Source organism: Fukomys damarensis, unplaced genomic scaffold (genome assembly GCF_012274545.1).
Source record: "Fukomys damarensis isolate Sample0158 unplaced genomic scaffold, DMR_v1.0_HiC HiC_scaffold_30, whole genome shotgun sequence".
In the NCBI taxonomy this organism is placed as follows: domain Eukaryota; kingdom Metazoa; phylum Chordata; class Mammalia; order Rodentia; family Bathyergidae; genus Fukomys; species Fukomys damarensis.
Window position 1 is genome coordinate 10,979,180 of NW_022900942.1, and position 23,559 is coordinate 11,002,738.

At 33.6% G+C, this 23,559-nt stretch overlaps 1 protein-coding gene across 1 annotated transcript in view; it reads right to left on the bottom strand.

Moving 5' to 3' along the window:
* Window positions 1-23,559, bottom strand: part of Znf407 (zinc finger protein 407) — a 466,360-nt gene that overhangs the window by 161,093 nt on the left and 281,708 nt on the right. Inside the window, exon 7 of the mRNA XM_010610665.3 lies at window positions 16,838-16,958. Within this exon, the coding sequence (XP_010608967.1) occupies window positions 16,838-16,958 (121 nt within the window). The remainder of the gene's footprint in view (window positions 1-16,837; window positions 16,959-23,559) is intronic.

Consider the following 23,559-nt stretch of genomic DNA (forward strand, 5'->3'; position numbering starts at 1 on the left):
AACACAGAATGGAGCCCACTTTCTCATCTGTTACAGCAAGCAGAGGGTGCCTGTGAGCAAGGGGCAGAGGAAGCAGGAAGTGTCTAGGCTTTCAGCAGAGTGAGGAGAAGAGAATGATTACAAGTGAGACCTCAGGAGGCCAGCACCGAGGGCGGAGAATGGAATTGCAGCAGTGAATACAGGTCTCTAGGATAGCAAATTATGTATAAAACAGTAAAAATTGTGTAGAAAAATGGTAAGTTTTGTGGGAACGTAATTAAAATAAATATATAATTTTCTGAATATTTTCTGCAACACCAAAATTTAATCAATGTCCAGAGCACTCTTTTAATTTTATAAATTCATTTTTCCTTTATTTTAAATGGTAGCTGTCTATTAAATAGGTTAGTTCCTATATGATCAATTACTCATTGCTTCCTGTCTTTCATAAATTGTAAGCCTCTGAAAGCAATCCTTGTAACAATTGCAAACTGATGCATATTCAATTTCCCCCCTCTGCCTCTCAAATATAATTCTGTGAGTGTCTTGTTACAGGTTATAAGGTTATGGTAAAACAGAAAAGGTAAAAAGAAACAACTTGCTGGTGAGTACAGAAGTTAGTAAAAATAATGCTTTGCTGGCCTTGCACACATTCTAATGACAAGGTTCTCCTGGTTCCAAGAAGGCTGGTGTCTGGGTGTCCATAGCCGCTTTACAGTATGTGATGAGCTCAGGCATATCAGCTTATGGGGAAAGCTACTAAGCAGCAGCCAGTATGCTGGGCCATTTATACTCATAGACGACTGTGTCCACTCAGGTACTGGTTATAAGTTCTGGGAACAAGCCTAGCCCTTCATACTCATGTTAGGCACCTCAGAGTGAAAGAAGTAATTTAAGACTGCTTTGCTTTATATGAAAATTCTATGGTTACAAAAAAGATCTACTTTGCTAAACAGTTAATTTTATTTTCAAAACAAATTTATTTCAATATATATTCAGTTCCCACCTCATACAAGGAAACTTAAAAATGAATCATTGTGGTTATGCCCTCAAAGAGAATATGATTTTATAGGAGATGAGTTCTGAGCATCAAAAATGCTAACAAAGCTGTGATGGGTTTCATAATTTGTAACAGTTAAAATTTTTATCTACTCGAGGACTGTTGCACCTTCTCTTCATCAATGGCTTACAACTCCAGAGGTAATCAATATTATCTTGCCTTCCACATTACAAAAACACTGTATTAATTTCCACTAGTTCCAAATGACATTAAATAAGGTCACACTCACATATAAATAGGCCACTGCCTTTGATAAGTTTATCTTATATAGGTTTTTGTAAACTGTTTACTCTTACTCCCTCTGTTCCCATCTTTTTGTTCAGCAAAGTAGCAATGTTTTTTCCACATTTATTTCTACTTAAATAACCACTCTAATCAAATCTCTGCTCATGCCATCTACAACAGTAAGAGGAAAAACCTTTTAATTCTAATAACCTGTCTTTTGAGGAACAATAAAAATCACAAGAAGGGACTGATAGAAAGTGACACATAAGTTCTACTCAATTAGAAACTCAAATAACTTCTTTAGAATTTAACATTTAAGGAATAGTCCCACTCATGGTGATTTAAACAGGGGATTAGGTCATATGGAGGAGAAATGGGCAATGGGTAAGTATAAGTTCTCCTGATTCTTGTTAGTCCCCAAAAGAAAAAAAAAATTCCATTAATGGTTTTGCTTCTTAATATTTCAATATATTTTCAGCATGAAGGAGAACAAAAAGCACTTCTATGGGGCAAGAGTAACCTAGACTTTCATCTGATATGAAGTCAGTAAGCTAGACTCTCATAGTATAAAAGGCAATTTAATTTAAGCAATTAAATGTTTTCTGATGTGGGCAGATGAGAAAATACCATTCCAAAGTTTCTTAGGTTAAAAATGTGCAGCAGACAGCAGTGGCTGCCTATCTTTCAGTGAAATGGAGTTCAGCATGATGCTTCTAGGGCTTTGGCAAAAGCACTTCCCAGGCCAAAGAAGTTTGCCATGTCAGTGAAGCATAATTACATCTATTTCTTTACTACAGGAATTCTATATATTCAATACTCTCATCTTTGTCATTCTGAAGAGACAAAAGAGCAATATACGACACATAGTATTTTCCACTTAACTATAAATACACTTTCCAAGATTGAATTAACACCATTATATGAAGCTTGGAATCTGTGAAGATCAGAATGCTGGATTATTCCTGCAGATTCTCTCTACCTTTTACTAATCTTCTGCCTGGGTTGCAATAATGGCCAGTAGAAATCTTCCCATTCTTTGCAATAAAGACTCCCGACTCTTGAAGTCTACATATTTACTTCTTTATAGAATAGGTTTTATTCTATTTCTGCTAACTATCTAGATTCAAGCAAAATAGAAAATGTAAATCCCCAAAGTACAGATAAATGTGAAGTCTTACAAAAAAAAATCATTATTAAAATAATATATGAAAAGGCAGCTTAATCATCTCATAAATTCAAGCAATCTCTCAAATCATATTTTAAAGAAAGGTTAGATGGGGCAAAATCATATATATACAAATATATTCATAAGCAGACATGAGCTACGGAAAATAATACATTTATAACCTTGAATTGAATCATCTAGGAAGAATGTTACTTTCCAACTGAAGTAATTTAAGTATGTATTTGTGTGTACATGCATGCATTTGTGTGTATGAACGACAATTTACTGTAGCTTTTCCAGTTTAAAGCCTCTCAAATTTAAGGTATATAAGTAAAATTTTTATTGAACCAGTGCATTTTGTTTCACAGTAATTTTGATAGTCCAGGCCAAAACTTGCTTTTACTTGGTAAAGTAAAATCTAAAGAAGTACAAGAGCAAAAGAAAAAGGGTGGATTTAAAACAACAGGAATTTCTGGCATTCATGCACAGAAGCATAATTTAGTGGGAGTCTGACAGCCCTGATTCCACAAGTCACATACTCATAAACTCATATAGGATACCGGCATATGGGAAGAGGGCTACCATAAAAATTTAAACATTACTTAAGTGGCTAAGAGGGGATCCCATTCTTCACACCTGGGATACCGGAGGAATTGGCTGTAATCCATCCAGTGCAGGATTAAAGCAAGGAGATACCACAAGTGAGATAGCTCTTCTCTCACATATTTTTACTACATACCCACAGAAAACAGTGAACTTACTTACTTTGAAAAGGCTTTTGAAATAATCTCCCAATTAAGTTTTAATTTTATGCCTTACAAAGCTCTCCAAATTACACTTGCCAAATATTAAACTTAAAATGAATACTTTAATAATTTTAAGTCTCACCAAGAAGGATGTAAACCTTTTGTAATTCTAAACTTAGGTGATCACATTTGAAGAAAAAAAGTAATACAAGAGTCACTATGATGAGGACCACTGAATTTATCTAATAATCTACATCCATTTTTATAAAAATGCTGTGTAATCCATTTGAAAATAATAACTGGTTCACTTCAGCCCATGCACACAATGCCTCCCTTTGTCCCTTGTAAGTCTCTCAAATGTCTTATTTTAAAGGAATATATAGTACTCCCGGAAGACATTTTCCCATTTCTATTCTCTTCGACTCCTGTGAGCCCTTGTTCTGTGTGATAAGGCAATCTCCTCCGGGATCTGAGCTGTGTAGTTTCGCACCACGAGTGACAAGGACTCGACTTGAATAACTGCTGTGCGCAGGTTGTAATTATGTCAGCTGGAGTGTTGAACAAGGGGACTGATTAATGTGAGCCCCGGCCCAGGCGCAGTCCCTATCAAAACCTCTGCGCAGGCCAGCAGTGGGGATGGGTTAAAGCAGAAAGACAAAACATGCTGCATCGTCCATGATAGATGAATTGCTCCAACAGTCTTCAGGCAGATGTTCCAGGACAGTATAATATACAATTACTCTGCCTTATCACCTTCCCAGGGACAATAAAGCTTCCTCCTTCTATAGCTCATGTGAGTGAAGGCAAAATTAGTTTTACTTTTACAACACTGACTCACTTATCATGTTGCCTTGATTGTGCTTTTACAACTAAAGAAAACATATATTCCACCTTTAAACTAAAGAAAAAAATAAAATTGAAACCTTGTTTTGAGTCTCTTTACATCAGAAATACAGTGCTTTAAAAGACTGAAAAAGAGATGCAAGGAAAGTAATAAAATATGTGTGTGTAAATTCAGTTAAAAACAAGTACATACATATAATTCAATCTGGATTATATAATCATTACATTCATAATATTTTTCAAAGGCTAAACAAAAATCATTAATTGGGAGAAACATGTAATTAAACATGTGTGTGTGTGTGTGTGTGTGTGTGTGTGTGCGTGTGTACTGATTTGTCCATCTATTTCTCAGGCACAGGGACACGGTTCCTGGAGTCTGAGTGGGTACTGTCCAAATGACACACTTACTCATTTACTCCTCTCTGATTCTGAGACTCTTCTCCTTAACAAAGCTGTGTTTGCCTAGGAAATGGAGGTTTGTTTCTTCAACCATCTTTAATAAAACAGTTTTGCCAATGCTAGACTAAGTTACTTTAAGAGAACTGCAGTGATTATTTCTATCACCCGCTGTTCGTACTTTAAAAAATGGTGCCAAAAATATGTGCAAGATGAATAAAACAGAATTATATCAATATGCAAAGGGAAATAAACTTTATTTTTAAAGGCAAAATAAGCTAAAACCAAAAATGAGACAGCCATAACAATCTTGTGGCAATCATAATTTAAAATAAAACAAAACAACAAAATTCTTATAGAATCAAAGACAACCCATACAAAATGCAAGTAAATGTAAAAATAGCGTACATCAGCCTGTGGGACAGTATCTATGACTTATTTCACTTTTTAGTGGTTTAATACAACTGGCACCAACACTCAGCAGTTATAATACACCCTAAGTCATGAAGACAAATCATGTACCCTATCTCACCCTAAGGAGTGATATAAATCCTTTCTCTTTTCATATTATACGTGTACTCTAGTACCTACATGATCCCTGTTATTACATTTCTAGGGTAGGACACACTCCAGTCAAGTTACATATTTTTAAAAATAGGGCAATCTGAAGAAACAAGGAATCTATATAAAAGAGTCTTCAACAAAAGGTTTAGCACAAAAACATAAAGAAAAGATAATTAAATTCATGATGGGTGTTACACAATTTCATAATTACTTGGAGTAAGCCAAACAAATTGAAAGTAGATAAAAGCAAACTAAACAGGCTATAAATGTATGCAGGAGTCAGGTGTCATAATAAATGACTGGGTGTTGTTCACTTGGCTAAAGATGTCACTAGAGTGTCCTGTTGGATGTATTGATCTTTAAAAAAGTCTCAGACATTAGCAAAAAATTGTTTAACACAAATCACAGAAAAAAATGTCACATTTGAAGATTATATTTAACATGGGTGTTTGTTAAATGATCACAGTGAATTGCTAGCTAGCAGCAAGCGAATTATTAAACTAATGAATAATAGAGCAATATCACCTTTTGTAGAAATTCTTTATATAAGGCAAATAACAGACCAATGTTTGAGTGTATGTGAGGGGGCAGAGGTGGAGTAAAATAAAACTAGTACAGCACCTCTAATTTCTTGATTCATAACTTTGAACACACCAAGGTCAAATTTGGTGCTGTGCAGTAATCCAGAATGTAGAAACACTATTAAAGCAACCACTAAAAAATAAGCATAAAAGTGAACAAACAAATGAAAGCAAGTACAGAAGTACAGGCCAAATACCTGCTCTTCTAGATGCGCCCACTACTACTTCCCCTTGTTCCTGTGTTTTCTATAAAGCCCAGGAAACATGGATGCTCATCATCTTTGTATATTGTCCTCTGACCTCCTTTCTGTTCTGCTCTTCCTCAAAAATGTCTTAGATTCGGGCACTGAGCTACATGTTCCTATGTCACTCCCCACTTGACAAGATTAGCACACTCTCTGCTTGAAGGACCCTTTTCTTTCCTTGAAGACTCTTTCACTTCTGTGAGCCTATTTCTCAACCTGTCAAATACTATTTGTCCCTCTACTGTTTTTGTTTTCCACACTTTGAAGAGAATTTCAATTGCACTGCTGTCTTCAAGATCGATAAATTAGTACTAACCTATATACACACTGCCACTGTTTCTATTTGAGTATTCCCTGGTACCTCAACTGTAACACACATCAGACCATACTCATGATCATTTTTAATCAATGACAATCCCCTTTAGGTGTGAGTCACTCGGTGAATGGTGCCCTCAGTCACCCAGGAGCCCCGATCAACACACCTAAGGATCTTGCAAGGTCTGTCACTCTCCCACCCCATTGCTTTGGTTATCATGTTCCTTCATTCTATTTTTCAGGCAATCTGAATCTGCCTTATTTTATGAAACTATAATTTATTTACTTCCACATTATTAATTAGTGCATATTTTTATACAGATTACTGGGTTTCATTTGGGCAGATTTGTACATGCAGATAACACATGGTAATCATTTCCCCTATACTCCTTTACCCCAGCTTCAACCTAGTTTCACATTAGGGAATTTCAATGTGTATAATATATCTTGATCATGATAAGCCCCTATCATGGTCATCATATAATCCTCTTCCTCTTCCCTTTCTTTTCAATAATAATAGTCTCTCTTCTACTTCCTTGTCTCCAATGTCTGATTATGTTTCCCTCTGATCCATCTTTGCACCCCATCAGTGATTTGGTAAAGCAGGTATGAATATATCATTTTCCTGCTCCACATTCTTCACTGGCCACCGACCACTTTTGAATCAAACCCAAACTTTCCAGCATGCACTTAGTAAGACCACAGGTACTTCTTGACACTTTTGAATCACATAATCTCATATGTCACACAGTCCAGGCCTGCTGTAAGGAGAGCATAATTTTAAATCAAAGGAAGGTGTTAAGGCTTCACAATAAAAGACTCATAAAAATGGGCAACTCAAATGAACAGACACTTCTCAGAAGATGTACAAATGGCCAAAAAATACATGAAAAAATGTTCAACATCTGTGGCCAACAGAAAAATGCAAATTAAAATAAGACAGGTTCTATCTTATTTTATAAAGAATGGTTGTAAACAAGAAATCAAATAATAATAAATGCTGGTGAGGCTGTGTGGGAAAAAAGAACTCATCTACAGTGTTGATAAGAACGTAAATTATGGAAATCAGTAACCTCAAAAAAATAAAACTACAAATTTTATTTTGCCTAACTATTCCCCTTATAGGTATCTTCTAGAAAAGGTTACAGACATCAAATTACAGTGATACATGCATACCCATGCTTAAAGCAGCATAACTCTAAATAGCTAAGTCTTGGAAACAGCCTATATGTTCATCAACAGCTGAGAGGATAAAGAAAATGTGGCATTTATGCACAATATAATATTACTTTGTCATAAAGAAAGATAGCATTTAATAAAATGGATACGGCTTGAACATAATGTCAGTGAAATAAATCAGGCATATAAGCTTAAATATCACATTGCTTCCCTTATATGAGAAACCCAAAATATAAACAGGAAAATAAAAGATGATAGAAAATAGGGAGACATATCTTTTACAGAAGGGAAGAGGACCAAGAGGTGGAAGGAAAGGGTTGGAAGGGGAAGTAAAAGAGATGAAAACAAGAATTAAGATGAGTTACATTCATGTACCAACTCCCTGTGTGGAATGTAATCATTATGTAGTGCAAATGGATTATCAATGAAAATAAAAATAAATGAAAAAGTAATATACAAAAAGAAGTAATAGAAAAAGTGTGGCTTATTAATGACATACATTGACAAATTAGTACTAAAATAAAATTATATTTTAAAATAAAAAAGGAAGGTATTGAGAGTGGATAGAGAGGCAGAATCTCACTTTTAACTGAAGTCAAAGTTTTGGATCAAAACAAATTCTCAAATTGAAATGTCAACCACTTCAATCCCAATTTTCTCTCAATGTAAAAAGTCTTACTTGCTTCGTGATATTTCCTAAGGTTAAGAGCTGTAATTTAAGATGAAGAAACAAAACATTGAAAAAAGGACCAAGTAAAGTTAATCAATATATACTCAAAATCTATTCAGTGAGAAATCTTCAAACAATGTCAGGGCTAATACAAAAAATAAAACATGGAACTAAGTCTGCTTAATAAAAGACAAGCCAAAGCATTTAAGAATAAGGAACTAAAGTTTAAAGAATTAGAGGAAGGATTAAATTTTTAAATTCCCTATAAGGAAGAGTATCATGTTACATATTATGTTACTGAGGGCCGGGGAATTAGCTCAGTGGCACTGCACCTGCCTGGCAAGCACAAGGTCCTGAGTTTGATCCCTGGTAAAAAAACCAACTAACCAACCAAACAAACAAACAAAAAAACATATTATATAACTGAACAACAAACTGTAGATTATTTGAATTATACCTCTATAATAAGAGCACTATTTTATAAAAAACATGCTCAAAAGTTCTTCTATAACTTATGAATAGAATGAGAAAATAACACAAGTAGAAAAAGGCAGCAATGAATTCATGCTACATTTCATTAACTAAGAAGATAAAGATGTAAAATTCATAAAAGATATGCATATTGCCTTTAGAGGAATTCTCAAGGAAAAGTCAAAATATATACAATATATATTATTACACAGAATGTAGCAAATGATTCCATGACAGAAGTTTAATGTGTCAGAAGAAATGCGGATACATAAAGCTATACTGACTTTCTCTGCCTCATAAAAACATTTTCTAAATGTTCCAAGTCAATCAATTTTCCTTTCTTCTTTCCTTCCTTCTTTTTCTTGTTTTTTTATGAGTTTTATACATGCCCCAAAGAGACAATATTTCAGAATATGCTAAAAAAATGAACTAATATTTATTCTAGGATTCTGATTAAATTAATGAAAGGTGGGTCAAACTTTCATACACTCCAAGGTTTTTCTGCTTTGTTACATTCTCTTTTCTCAGATCTACATGTGAGGATGAACTCAACCACCACTGTGATGATGTACACAATATGCTAGCAACTACTGTCGGACCCTCCTGGTGATTATAGTTTGCCTAATAAGCTACACTGTATGAGCTTGTAACTGCCAGAGGATATAGATAGTTACATAGCCAAGTGTTTTGTTGTGTGATAATAGCTCTAGTGTCTGAGGAATAACTTATTATGCAAGAGACTATTGCCCAAAAAATATTTGCTATTTTCTTCATCTCTAAGGCCCTTCTTCCTACCACAATATATACAGATTTATCTAACTACCACCCAAGGGACTGTCCACAGTAATTCCTTGTAGAAAGACCATCCCCAAAGATAGTTTTGGTCCTTTAATAATGACTGGATTTGAGATTCAACAACAGCAGGTTAAATAAACATGTTTATCTAGATTCTACTTTAAGAGATAGCAGAGGGAATGTATGGTCACTTTGTGTTCAGAGTGGCTCTTCTAATTAATCTGTGATCTCAAGGCCCATCAGCTACCACAACAAAAACTTACTTGTACTGATAAACAAAAAGTGGTATCTCAGATTCTCTTTATTTCTAAGGCATCAGACCAATGTGTAATTTATTAATGCTATGGAATCTATTTGTTTTCAAATCCACATGATTTTTTACTTAAAAAAATTTAAAGATAAAAGTATTAATATTAACTAAAAGCCTGATATATCAGTACACAACTTGCTAGGCTAAAACAAAAAGTTTTGCTTGCTAATTTGTTTTTATAGCACAGGAACTCAAATCCAGGACTACTGAGCTACAGAGCTACATCTCCATCTTTTTTTTCTTTTCCTCCCCAATTTTGAGAAAGGTCTTGTTAATTTGCCAGAATGGCCTTCAACTTGTGGTCTTCCTTCCTTGGCCTCCCAGGTAGCTGGGTTTATGGCTGTGTACCATGGAACCAAGCAGAAACAGAAAGTTGTTTTTTGGGGTTTTTTTTACAATATATGTGCTTTTCTGTTGTAGTGCAAAAAAGCAAAGTATGAATAAATAAGCTGTATGGAAGTAACATTAGACAAAAACATAATAGTATAAAATCAAATAAAAACATAAACTACTGAGATAAAATGCACTAATGAAATGATCAGAGAAAAGCAGGAAATATTTCATTCAAGAACACAATTTCCCCTGCAAAAGATTTAGTAGGAAAAAAAGAGAGTTGATTTACATATAGTATAATTTTCACACTTAATTACAGAAAATCAGAAAGGCTGATATAATTATGAGGATACTGGTTTCATTTGTTAGGAAACCCTTCAAAAAAAAAAAAAAATCCCATCTACACTTACCAGAAACATCTACTCCATTTGAAAGACAGTACTACTCCATAAAGCATCTTCTTGACACATGCTAAAGAAATCTTTTTTAAAGAATATTTATACTTGGCAATGACCAAACACAATTTCACAAACCAGCCACGATACTGACATCTGCCTGTGGCTGGTTGAACTGTGTGAAGGTAGCAAGCAGGGAGAGGCAAACTGCCCACTGGCAAGTAATGTCTACATCCTATTTTGACACAGCTGTTTTCTAGAAGAAATTCACTACAATTTCAAGAAAGAGTTACAATCACTGTCATTTGCTAAATATGGTAAGTTTGGAAAGTAACTGGATTTTCAGGCTTTCAGAAAATCTTTTGACCTACTCTACTTTTTTTTTAAATTCTAATAAACAGATTAGCAGTTACAATAGAGTAAATTATAAAGAAACAGATACTTGTGATGAATGAAATAATGAAACAATACTGACTGGTACTTTAAATGACAAAAATGGTTTTAGCCTAAAGTCTGTTTTGATCTAACTAGGCTTGTGGCAATAACCAAATGGCTTTAAATATAAATCATGCTTAATATTAATATTAGAGCTTTCCATTTTGATTACGTTTATGTAGTATTTTTCACTTTTTATTTGTACCAGAGATCGAACTCAGACCAAGAAAAATGCAGTAGAAATCTCCAAGTATGAATAAAAGAGGACTATTACTACCAATGTTACAAAAAAAGTATTTGCATACTAAGACCTGAAAATATTTTTTTTTATAATTGAGATACTTTGTAGAAATATTTGTTTAAGTAACTGAAACAAACTGCCTTGCCAGGCAGGCGGCAGCACCACTGAGCTAAATCCCCGGACCCTATGTTGTATTTTTATGCAGTAACAATTTGAGAAATTTATAATCACCTAAAAGAAATAGTGTAATTTTCATTTCAGTATGTATAATTTCACTTCTTTCCCTTGGTATATAAGATGTGCTGCTGTAAAGAATTATTTTTTTTTCATTGTCCTTACTGCAGGGCAAATCCAAGTTTGTTGCATCCATTGCTTCTCTTGATATAAACTATGTATCTGCACAGGAAGCCAAAGGAAAACTGGAAATCTCTAAAGAGATTATTCAAAAGGAGAAAATTATCCCCTATGGAGTTTGTCTTCCTAACTTAGAATGTTGCTGAAACAAATGAAAGTTAAGGACAATGCATCACATTGTATACTGAATAATTATTGCCACATGATCTAAGAACGTCTTTACTACTTAATTATGTATAATAAACACAACATGCTTATATGACAAAATTTTATAAAAATACATCCTATAGATGTGTGTATGAAAATGCCATAATGAAACCCAATATTTTATCAAGTTAATATGCACTAACTAGTGGGAAAAAAATAAAATTGCCAGTCCTAAAAACAAATAAACAAAGAAAAACACAACAATAGGAAAAAATGGAAAACAAAAGTTGGTTCTTTGAAAAAATCAACAATTCTGAAAATTTTTCACTTAGAATGACCAAGAAAAATGCAGTAGAAATCTCCAAGTATGAATAAAAGAAGATTATTACTACCAATGTTACAGAAAAAGTTTTTGCATACTGTGACTTGAAAATATTTTTTAATAATGGAGATACTTTGTAGAAATATCTGTTTAAGTAAATGAAAGAAACTTTTGGGAGAAAATCATAAATAAGTTTCTAACTGAGCTATTATTACATGGGTTAAGATGTTACTTCAACTATCCTCAGCCTTCCCCTCAGATAAAAAAGGGAGTTAAATATGCTTAAGATAAAAAACTAATATTAACAACTTCTATGTAAAACACTAGCTAAGAGCTAAATCAGACATTAAAGGATAAAATTAGGAATAGATTTCACAACAATTTAGCAGAACAATAGGGTAGATCTTTAATATGAGCTGAGAATTATGGTAGATTTTATCTCTCAACTCCATTAGATACAGTATTTTATGATTTAGGCAGGAAATAAGAAAAACAGTGAAAATTAAAAGTATTTTATAAAAACAGTTTAAGTAAACAGAATTATTGGGACAGTTACAAACTTCAGGAAATTCTAGTCTCAAGGAACACTAAGGCTATCTCAAGTTAAATAAGAAGGAAACAATAAAGAAAGGTGACAATAAAGAAAGGCACAGGGTTTAAAAATTCAATTTTCTATAATTTAATGACATTTAACATCATTTGTAGGATTGCCTTTAATATTTTCAGCACAACAAGTAGTATTTTCTGTTACTTTTCATACTTTCTTAGTGGTTTATTGTTTAATATACACTCACTGTAATTCTCCCATAAATTCTAAAGAAAAAAAAAAAGAAACAAGAAGTTTCACATTAAAAAAGTCCAACTGTGGCCATTTTAGTGAAAGTCATTTACTCTCATATATAAACTAATGGAAGGAATGAATGAAATAGAAAGCAGTTCAATATTAACAAATTCTATGGGGAAGTTGCAATTTTATAAAATAGAATACTTACTAAAATATATGAAAGACTGTTCTATTTTATTCTCTTACCAATATAGAGGAGATAATATACAACAGAAGGAAATAAAATATAAAAAGTTAAGATAATTTCTATTTTAACAAAAAGAAATCTAGTCTGCTACATAATATGGTAAAGCAGTGTACTATGAATCTAAATTTATGCTTTGAAATTATAACGCATAATAATTAATGGTGAAAGAGTTATGGAGTAATGATAGAATACACTGACTTGTAATGGATTATACTTTCAGATATTTTAGACAGTAAAAGCAAGGAAAGAGATACATGTTTATATCTAAATAGAATGAGATGTCATTGCCTAAATTAATAATGCAAACTTGAAAAATAGCCCCAGGTTCAAAAAGACCAATTATAAAATTCTTTTGTAAACAACTCTATGTTCACATTTTCCATGAATAATTATAATTACTAGTATTTCTGTAGTAATGTTCAATTTGTAAAGCGAGAAATATATTTTCAAATAAAATTTAAATAATCTTTCAGTTTCTGATTAACTTTCCTACAAATAAGTGTTAATAGTGATACAGACAGAAATAGTATAAGAGAATAGTTTTTATCTTCCTATATTGAATAAATAAAAATCTACATGGATAAACATTAAATATTTTAATAATAAAATAATAAGGAAATATATCAGTAGATAAATATAGATATATGTACTTTTTTTACTGCTCAATACCCACCTTAAAATCTTTTTCTCATAAACAAGAAAACAATACTATCTGTTCTAATTTACGTACTTCATTCAAAGCCCATAACACCAGAAGAATTCTTATATTTTTCAAGTTCTTCATTAAGGTTAACTTGCCTTTTGTTCAATGGTAAAAGCAAGCCTAACCACATGTACAGAAAATGATAAAACTCTTGGATAAATAAAAACAGTTCAAACTAGTTACTTTCAGCAGTAACATATTCAAAAGCTTTATATAAAGACAGAAATGAAACTTTTATCAAGATCTGAAGCAATCCAAAAGGAGTCTTGGCGGTGATCAGTGGATTTTAGTGTCCTAAGTATTAATTCCCAGGATAATGACTAATACTTGGAAAACGTCTTTTTAACACAGTGCCTACAGAGGTGCAACATGAATGGGGTCCACCTGACTCAGAAGAACTACTGCACAGAATTGCTATCTTAGGAGACAATCTGGATAGGGGACCAGTATTATGACTTCAATCTTATGAAGACATCAGGCTGGGGATTTAGTTCAGTGGTTCCGCTGCCTGCCTCACAAGCACAAGATTAAAAAAACAAAACAAAACAAAAAACTGAAAACATATAATGCTCTTTCGAACCAAGGAAATATGTTTATGAATACAAATACCGAGAGCTTACCAAGGCATAGTACAGATCATAGAAAAAAAAAATCAAACATAAACTTTGTAGAAGTACTATCAAAAACTAGGGAATTATTCTTTCTAAAAATTTGATACATTGATTATTGTGAATCAATGTGACTTGGGGGAGTGCAGGTATTACAGTTATATTAGGCAAAGTATTTCAGAAATTACCCAAGTAGATTTTATATTTAATACATTTTTCTACTACTGCAAGTACTGTTTAAAAAATCCATTTTGGTATGTATTATAAATAAAATTTAAACACAATGAAGATCTTCAGGGCACTGAAACTTCAGTAACTCACTGAACAGTACCCTGTGATTGAAAGGCAAAGTAAAACCTGTAGCCATCCTAAAATACTTACCCAAGAGGACTGTGAAAACAAGTGCCAATGTTTGCCACAAACTTCACATGCCAAGCCCTGGCTAGGTGATGTCAATGAGTGTCTGACCTGATTTGAACTAGGGGGCCATAAGGCTAGTGTACTAATAAGCCACAGTTTACAAATTAAGACACAGCAGCCCAAAAGGTTAAGGAGTTTGACCAAGGCCGCAAAGTTGAGTGCTAAGCCCAGATCCTTCACATAGGTTACACTCTTAGCCACTCCACACGCTGTGTCCTTCACTCAAAGGAAGACAGAAACTGGATGTTGATTCAGTAGCAACTGTCACCAAAAACTTCCCATTTTACACATTTTTGCTTCTCAAAAGTTTTATTATTCTGTTAATGTTATAAGCCAGTACTATGAAATCTCCTCATATCTGGTAAATAACACTTCCATACATTTTATAAATATGGAGTTTTGCATATAACCTTCTTTGAAACATAATTCTGACACTTAAGAATATAAGTTTGAAAACAATAGCTCTATAGGAGACTGTCCTAACATGGAAAAATAGTGACAATGTATTAAATTAGAAATAAAATTAATACAGAATGAAACCAAAAATTCCTACCAAGACAACAACAAAAACTTTTTGCATGAAGTATAGATGAAAAGCATATAATTCTAGTAGTTATACATTAATAATTAAAAGAAAAAATTTAACTGCTTTTCTGTGTTTTACATGAAAGGCAACTATAGTATGATCACATAATAAGGAAAAAGAGCACTCAACAATGTTTATTTTTTAAAGAATTCAAACTATAAGCATCTTAGAATTTCTATTATCAGCACCTTAGCGCCTGTAATTGGATCACCATTTTCCCAATTTTCAAAAAAATACAAATTTCAGAACTCATAAATACTGAATAAATAAATAATTAATGAATGAAAAATATCTGTAATATCTCTGTACTATTTGATGACCTTTCACATAAAACTTAATGCAATAATGTGGCTGATAATAGAGATTATGGTAATATATTTGCTGAATGCCCAGGCTACATCCACAGGAATATGAAACTCTTTTTAAAGAGGGTTTCATATTTAATATGCACATTCTAATACTCAATAGAAGTGGAGTAAATTTAAAGACACACTCTGAATTTTTCCATTTCTTTGCATGTGTCAGCAACAGCAGAAGTTTTCTGCTCAAGAATAAAATAGGCTTTTCCTCTTGGAGGCAGACTCCATAGGACAGATGTCATTAAGCTGCCTATAAACTCCATGGTGCCCCAGACTGCTAAGCGGGGTCCGAATTCACTTTCAGGCCCAAGGGCAGCTAGACCCAGATACCAAGTTCCACTCCCCATCTTACCTTCCACAATGACTCTACATGTACCTTGTCCTGTGATTAGACCAGATGAGTGAACACTGTCTGATTAGAGCTCACACATGCCTGCAAGTTTTGCTGCTGCAACTGAGGCTAAGTACCTCTGCAATCTCAGTGAAGTCAGACCTCAATGAAGGGACTGAATATCCATGACCTTCAAGATATTTTCAGCACTAAAACTGTATTACATGTCATCTCCCCATCTCAGAACATACCATGTGTCCTTAAACTTTTACCTCCTTTTATAATAGCTGAGATGTTCTCTCTCCTATGAAAAACTTGTCACAGTCTTTCTCTATGTTCTCCTCTGGCCTTTTGATTTACCCATTCAAATCTGTATTATGATTATTTTTGAAAATAATTTAGTCACTTATTATACTGCAATGTCCTTAAGGGTAGGAAATGTTTCTTACATCATCTTCATTATCTCAATGAATGCTTCATTCACATTCTAGAGATGTGTTGAATAATGCAATAGTTCCTTATTTTGAGTGATAAATAAAATTCACTAGACATTTTGGTATAGTACTGTTAAGATGAATAAAAATGGGAAAGAATTATATTGTGAAGAGTCGCTATAACATGGATACTACTGTCATAGATAAATATCATTAGAAACATATCCCAACAAATGTACAATATCTAGAGAGAACCCTATGAGTAAACTATGGACTCTGGGCAGTAAAGCTATATTAATATAGGCTCATCAGTTATATGAATGGATTTTTCCACTGGGGTACACTAATAATGAAGTTGCTCATGTGTGGGGGAAAGAGTGTTTGAGAAATCTCTAAGCTATCCTCACAATTTTATTGTGAACTTAAAATTGCTCTGAAAAAATCTATTTATAAGAAGTCACTAAAATTAGCTATGAAAGTAAAGTCCCATGCAAATATATGAGTATACTGACTCATGTTGACTAGAAAAACTACACTTTTATAAATGATTCAACAAAATCCTATCTAGTGCGGTAGCCCATCTGGCCTCATTACCTGTAGTCACACCAGGGGCATCTGTAGGGCTTCTCGCCAGTGTGCACACGCTTATGCCGAGTCAAATGGGATTGAGTTGTGGAGGCAAAGTTACACTCATCACATTTGAAAGGTTTTTCTCCTGAAACACAACAAAAAATGTATATGAAGAAAAACAACTGCACATGAAAGGCTAAGCCTGTTTCAACAATTTAAAAAATCTTATTTCCATAAAATATTTAGAAAAGCATTCAACGGATTCTACACTTTTAGGATATTTGAATATTTATTCTTATATTTGGAAAGTTAGAAGATATCATTGATTCCTCCTTTTCTACTAAAATATGAGAAAGGTACATATATGTTAAAGAGTATCTTATATAAACAGAAATTTAAATAATTGGTATGGGTGAGCACCTGTGTAGAATGATTTAACAAAAACTGTGTCACATTAGGTCATTACATAAATCTCAGTGATGATAGAACTTTGAAAAAGTACAAGGCTGTGATTGAGGAACCGAAAAGAGGCCAAAGTCCCTCCGTTTTAGCTAAGCCAGATTAGATGCTCCATTATTCGGGCTGACCTTTAAACTCTGCAGATAGCCTTCCATTGACGAAAAATAGATTAACCAAAAACCAGGTTTTTCAGGAATTGCAACTGGGCAGTTTCCAGGAATCGCAACTGGGCGGTTTATCCCAGAAACTGCAGCCAGGTCAAAATATGGCGAAACCGGCTGTGGCAGTTAGATGATAAGATAAATGTCCCGCGCAAACCCCTGCCCGCACCCAAATAGTAGCCAATAAGTTTGAAGCATTACATCTTATAATATCCAATAGTAAGTTAGAATTATAGGCCAATAGAATCAACAAAAATTATAAAAAAAGCCAAGAGAATAAAGAAAATTTCAAGCCACCCAAACCCTATAAAAATAGGCTAATTTAGTGGGTCAGGACTTCCAGTTTGAAGCCGCTGTGTCGGTGACACTGGGGATCCAGGCTCGAGCTTACAATAAACTCCTCATATATTTACATCAGAAAAGTTTCCTGGTGGTCTTCTTGGAGATTTCACGACTTGGACACAACAGTGATATACTTTGAATGTAGGCTATAAAACTTATTAAATTCTTAAAATTAAATATGGAGGAAAAATAAAATCAATCTGTAAAAGTAAAAGAAACTATAGTTCATTAAATTTAAAAAAGTATGGGGCTGGGGATTTTTTAGCTCAGTGGTGCTGCCACCTGCCTCACAGCACAAGGTCCTGAGTTCAATCTCCAACACCAAAAACAAAAACAAACAAACAAACAAAAAGTACAGATGCCCCAAATAAAATTTTGAAATAATATCCCTTGAAAACATGACAACCTTGTGTAGGTACAGGTACGAGAGGAAACACAAAGAGTATGTCTCACAAAGTACTTCGTTGAGTGGATACACTTCTCTCACTTATTTACTTCTCCCTCACTCACATGCAAAGACTCACCAAGTCTTAACAGTTTTTAATTCCATAGCTAGACTGGCTGGGGCACAAAGGAAACATCGCTGTTTAATTTTAATGAATGTAAATTTAAATTTAAAAACTAATACTTGACTCAGTTGTTGAAATGCAGTTTAAATATGAATAGGACAGTTTAGGAATGTGAATCTACTTTTTGAAGTGCAAATTTTATCAAATTAAATATAAAATTTGCCCTTCTGAGCTGAAATGTGTATAAGCATGAAATACATATCAATTTCAAAATTTTAGTTCAAAATAATATATTGCTAGTAATGACATGTTGGTTTCATGTAGAATAACTTAGATATATTCATTATATTGACTTACACAATGATTTTTAACTCAATTTTTTTCTTTTATTAAAGCTACCAGGATGTGAGAAACTGAAAGTGTAAATAAGGATCAAAATGTATAACAGATAATGTGAAATAGGAAGAAAAGGTCCAAAGGGAAGGAGAAGTGGGGGAGGGGGAGGAAAGAAGGGAAAGGGGAAATGAGAAAAGAAAAAAGTGGAAACAAAATCTTTGTAAATAGGAAGGTACAAATTCCCAATGATGAATGCCATTATATTGTATACCTAAAATGTAACAATGAACTTAATAAATAAAAAAAGATATAGTTAGCAGGAGACATAAAAGTACATGTATAGCTTACATGATATTTGTATTGAACAGTGATGGAGTACAGAAAGCCTCATATATCTGTTCTCATCAAACAATTAATATATAGTAATATGAGGTGTGATTAAATGTGTTGAAGTCTAAAATAAAATTATAATGAAAGACATTACCATTAATTTCCCTCAAAATACTTTCCTTCTCTTCAAACACACTTATCTTATTGTTCTTGTCACTTTCTGAAGCAGTTCTGAAAGTTTTTTCGTAACTTTAGTTGCAATGTCATGGTTGCCTCATTGACATGAATTCATTTAAAATAGTTACTTTTCTTTTTTTTCAGCTTTAATTGAGTTTATTGGTACATTTTAGGGATACAGTACAGTTACATTCATTGTTGGGATCTTGTACCTCTACATGACAAGTCTTGGTTCTCATTTTTTCCCCTTGACCCTGCCCTCCCTTTTCATAGTCACTTTGACTTTGGGGAAAAACCAGAAGTTTCATGGTGCCAGATCCAATGAATCGGATGGGGACACACCATAATATTTTTACAAGCCTGCCTTACTTTGTAATCAGTATCAGCATGAACAATATTTTTATCACAGAGGATTTTCAGAACTTGCTTCAGAGTGTCAAGAATAATGGGGTGTGTTTCAAGGGAATGGAAGTACTTGAGGGAGATTAATGGTAATGTATCTTATGTTGTAATACATTTTTAAGCATTCACTATTTTTCAGTCATCCCTTGTATTCTTCTAAACATATTTTTCCTGATAAATTCCATATATATAGTGATAACTTGGTTTATGTATTCCTCTCCACAATTCTGGTCACAAACCAAACTGGATTAAAACTGAATTAAATTTCCCCCCATAAGGTCAACATTGAATCTAACCAATGAATTTGATTTGGTTCTTGTCTAACTCAGTCTGCAACCAGAATCATGGAAAGAATCAAGTTTGTGAACCGAGGTATATGTATGTATGTATTTATGTATGTATGCATGTATAGACTGATTTTGTGTGTTGTCAAGATAGAAAGTGCACACATAGCAGTGTTTAGTGACTAGTAGCTCTTATCTGCTGAAACACTAATAATTATATACAGTCTCTCAGGGATAAAAGAAGGAACACACAAGTGGTTCTAACCAAGAGCTCAGAAACAGAAAAAAAAAAAGCAGATAGCACACAGCAAAAACTTGCTCAGTTAGTGAATATGACATAAGGTATCATTTAATGATCCTCCTGGGAAATACTTCTCTTTGATTTATTCCTAGTGAAACGGAAGGGAGGGGAGGGGAGAAAATGCAATGCGTGTTAAAACAACAACAACGACAAAAACAGATTAAAAAGAGTACTCCAGAAAGAATGGCTGCTACCAAGAAATCAACTAATAACAAATGCTGGTGGGGCTGTGAGAAAAAAGGAACTCTTCTCCACTATTGGTGGGAGTATACACTCTTGCAACCACTGTGGAAATTTTCATGCAGATTCCTCAAAAAACTAAAACTAGAGATTGCATTTGACCCTGCTATCCCCCTTCTTGTTATCTTCCCAAAAGAATTAAAAGCATTGGGCTGAGGATTTAGCTCAGTGGTGCCATCACCTGTCTCTCAAGCGTAAGGACCCAAATCCAAACCCTGGAACAAAAAAAAAAGAGAGAGAGAGAGAGAGCATCATACCACAGAGATACAAACACTCATGTTTACAGCAGCACAGTTGGTAATAGCTAAATCTTGGAAACAGACCAAATGCCCATCAACTGGTGAATGGATAAAGAAGATGATGGTTTCTTTTTAATAAAATGGAGTACTATTCAACCATAAAGAAAGATAAACTAGAGACATTTATAGCTAAATGGATGCACCTTGAGATGATACTCTTAAGTGAAATAAATGGAACACATATGTGTGAATATTGACTTATTTCTCTGGTATGAGAAAGTGTAAATGAGGACTGAAATGTATAATAGATATTGTGAAATAGGAAGAAAATGTTCAAAGGGGAAGGGGAAACCAGGGAGGTGGGGTAGGAGAAAGAAAAGAAGGGTAAGAAAAAAATGAGTAAAGAAGGAAGCAAAGCTTCTATAAATAGGTAAGGATGGAGGGATGGAAGAGAGGGAAGGGGAACAGGAAAAAAACAAGATATATCATGGACAGGTACAAATTCCCTATGATGAATGTGATCACAATGTACATCTAAATTGTACCAAGAAACTCAGTGAATTTTTTAAAAAGCCTAAAAACAAACAAAACAGGATTTTGGTTTCCTTTAGTTAGTTGTCCTTAAGATAAATCCCATCTGCAAAACCACAATCAAGTGATCATGCCAGATATGCTTAAGTAACTCCTTCCTGTCAGTTTTTAAACCTCTGGTCAAGCAACATAAACTGTTGTAGACAACTCAACTGTACTTATGGACACACAAAAACTCACTTTCATGATGATGGAAGACTTTGATTTAATTTGAGGGATAACATGATACTTATACTGTATAAGGCTGAAAGAAAATAATGTAATCTCTTCAAATCTGAATGAAAAATATTCTGTGTTACAGAAACATCAAAAGTCACACAAAAGCATAACTGAATGTGTTACATTCATTATAAGAACTGATTGTGGTCACTGAATTCATTGAGTAGCAATTTTAGTACACATCAGCATCAATGAGAAATCAAGAAGAAAGAGAGAGACAGAGGGGGGGAGAGGGAGAGAGGGGGAGAGGGAGAGGGAGGGAGGGAGAAGAAAGCTGCACCTGGTGGTATAGGCCTGTATCTCAGACCCCTAAAAGGGTAGGGTAGAGGGATCACAAGTACTAGCCCTAACTTAGGCAACCCAGTACTTTAGTAAGACACTGTCTCAAAACAGAATAAAAAATAGGCTGCAGATTTCACTCAGTACAAAGGGAATGGGAGTTTAATTCCCAGTATCACCAGAAAATAAAAAATCAACAATGATTATTTCACTACTTTGAGGAACTGATCATAGAGTGTATACAGTATTTGAACAGCTTTAATGAGATACGATACATAAAAACATTACATATTTAGAGTAGACATTAATAAGGTTTGTTATTGATGCACCTACTATAACAATCAAAATAGTGAACAAACACCACTATTATTCCCAAAGGATTTTTGAATCCTACTCCTCTTACCTCTGTTACTAAACATCTATTTTCTGTCACTATATATTAAGTAGCATTTTCTAGACATTTGTGTATCTGGAAATATACAGGATGTACTCTTTTTTTTTCCTGTCCTTTCCTTCAGCATAATTATTTTATGACTCTCTTTGTTGATATGGACATAAACACTTAATTTACTTTTGTGGCTAATTAGTATTTATTACACGAATGTAGCACAATTTGCTTATTCACATATTCATTGAAGGACACCTGAACTGTCTTTATGCATTGGCTAGCAAGGTTTATACTTAAGTAATTGCCCTGACATGTATTTCCTTTTGTACTGAGTACTCAAGTGTAGGTTGGCTGGGTAATATGGTATGTACATATTTCACTTTGTAAGAACTGTAAAACTGTCCAAAATGTGACCATTTTACATTTCTAACACCTGTTTATGAGAGTTCCAGTTTCTCCAAACCCTTGGTGTTTTTGAAGCTTTAAATGTGTATCACTCTATGACTACTGAGAATCTTTTCATGCACTTACTGGCTATATTTTTATATGCTCTGGAAAGCATATGCTCAGATCTTTTGATCTTTTTAACATTGGTTATCTTCTCAGAATTGTGTTTGAAAGTTCTTTTTATGTTCTAGATGCAAATTCTTTACAATATTTGGGATTTGCAAATACATTCTCCAATCTGTGATATGGGATTTTTCTCTTCTCAGGGTATTTGGTTTTATATTAAGTCTTGGGATAAGGTAGAATAAGTCCAACTCTGTCATTCATTCTTTCTTAATCTTGTTTGACTATTTCAAGATTTTGCATTTCTATTTTTATAAGAATTTTTAAATTAATTTTTTTCTCCATAATACTAAGATTGAACCAAGGGTATTAACACTGAGCTACATCTTTAGCTCTTTATTTTCCTTTTCATTTTAAAACAAGGTCTGGTTAAGTCACTAGGTTGCCCAGGCTGGGCTTGAACTTGGAATCCTTTTTGCCTCAGCTTTTTACACTGCTAGAATTACAGGTGTTCATCACTACTCCTGGCTGAGATAGTCAATTTCTTAAAACAAACAAACAAAAGACACATGGGATTTGCAGTGAACAATACAGAAGAAAATGAAATCTTAACAATATCAAGGCCTCTCATCCATGAACATGGTATACTGCTAAATTTAGGTGTTTAATTTCTCTCAGAAGTGTTTTGACGTTTTGTATATCCTTTGTTAGATTTAAGATTGAGTACAATTTTTGTCTAAAGATAATAATGCACAAATACATATATAAGTATATTTCTGGGCTCAATTACGTTCCATTGATCTATCTGTTCATCTTTATATCAATAAAATTCTGTTTCATGGTAATGTATACAATAGGATCTTAATTTACATACTATAAATCTTGCAGTTTTAATATGGTGAATATAAATGGTCAATTTATAAGATCTTTCTCATCATGCAAAGCCACAAATACAGTCTCAATTCTGCATATCCCATTC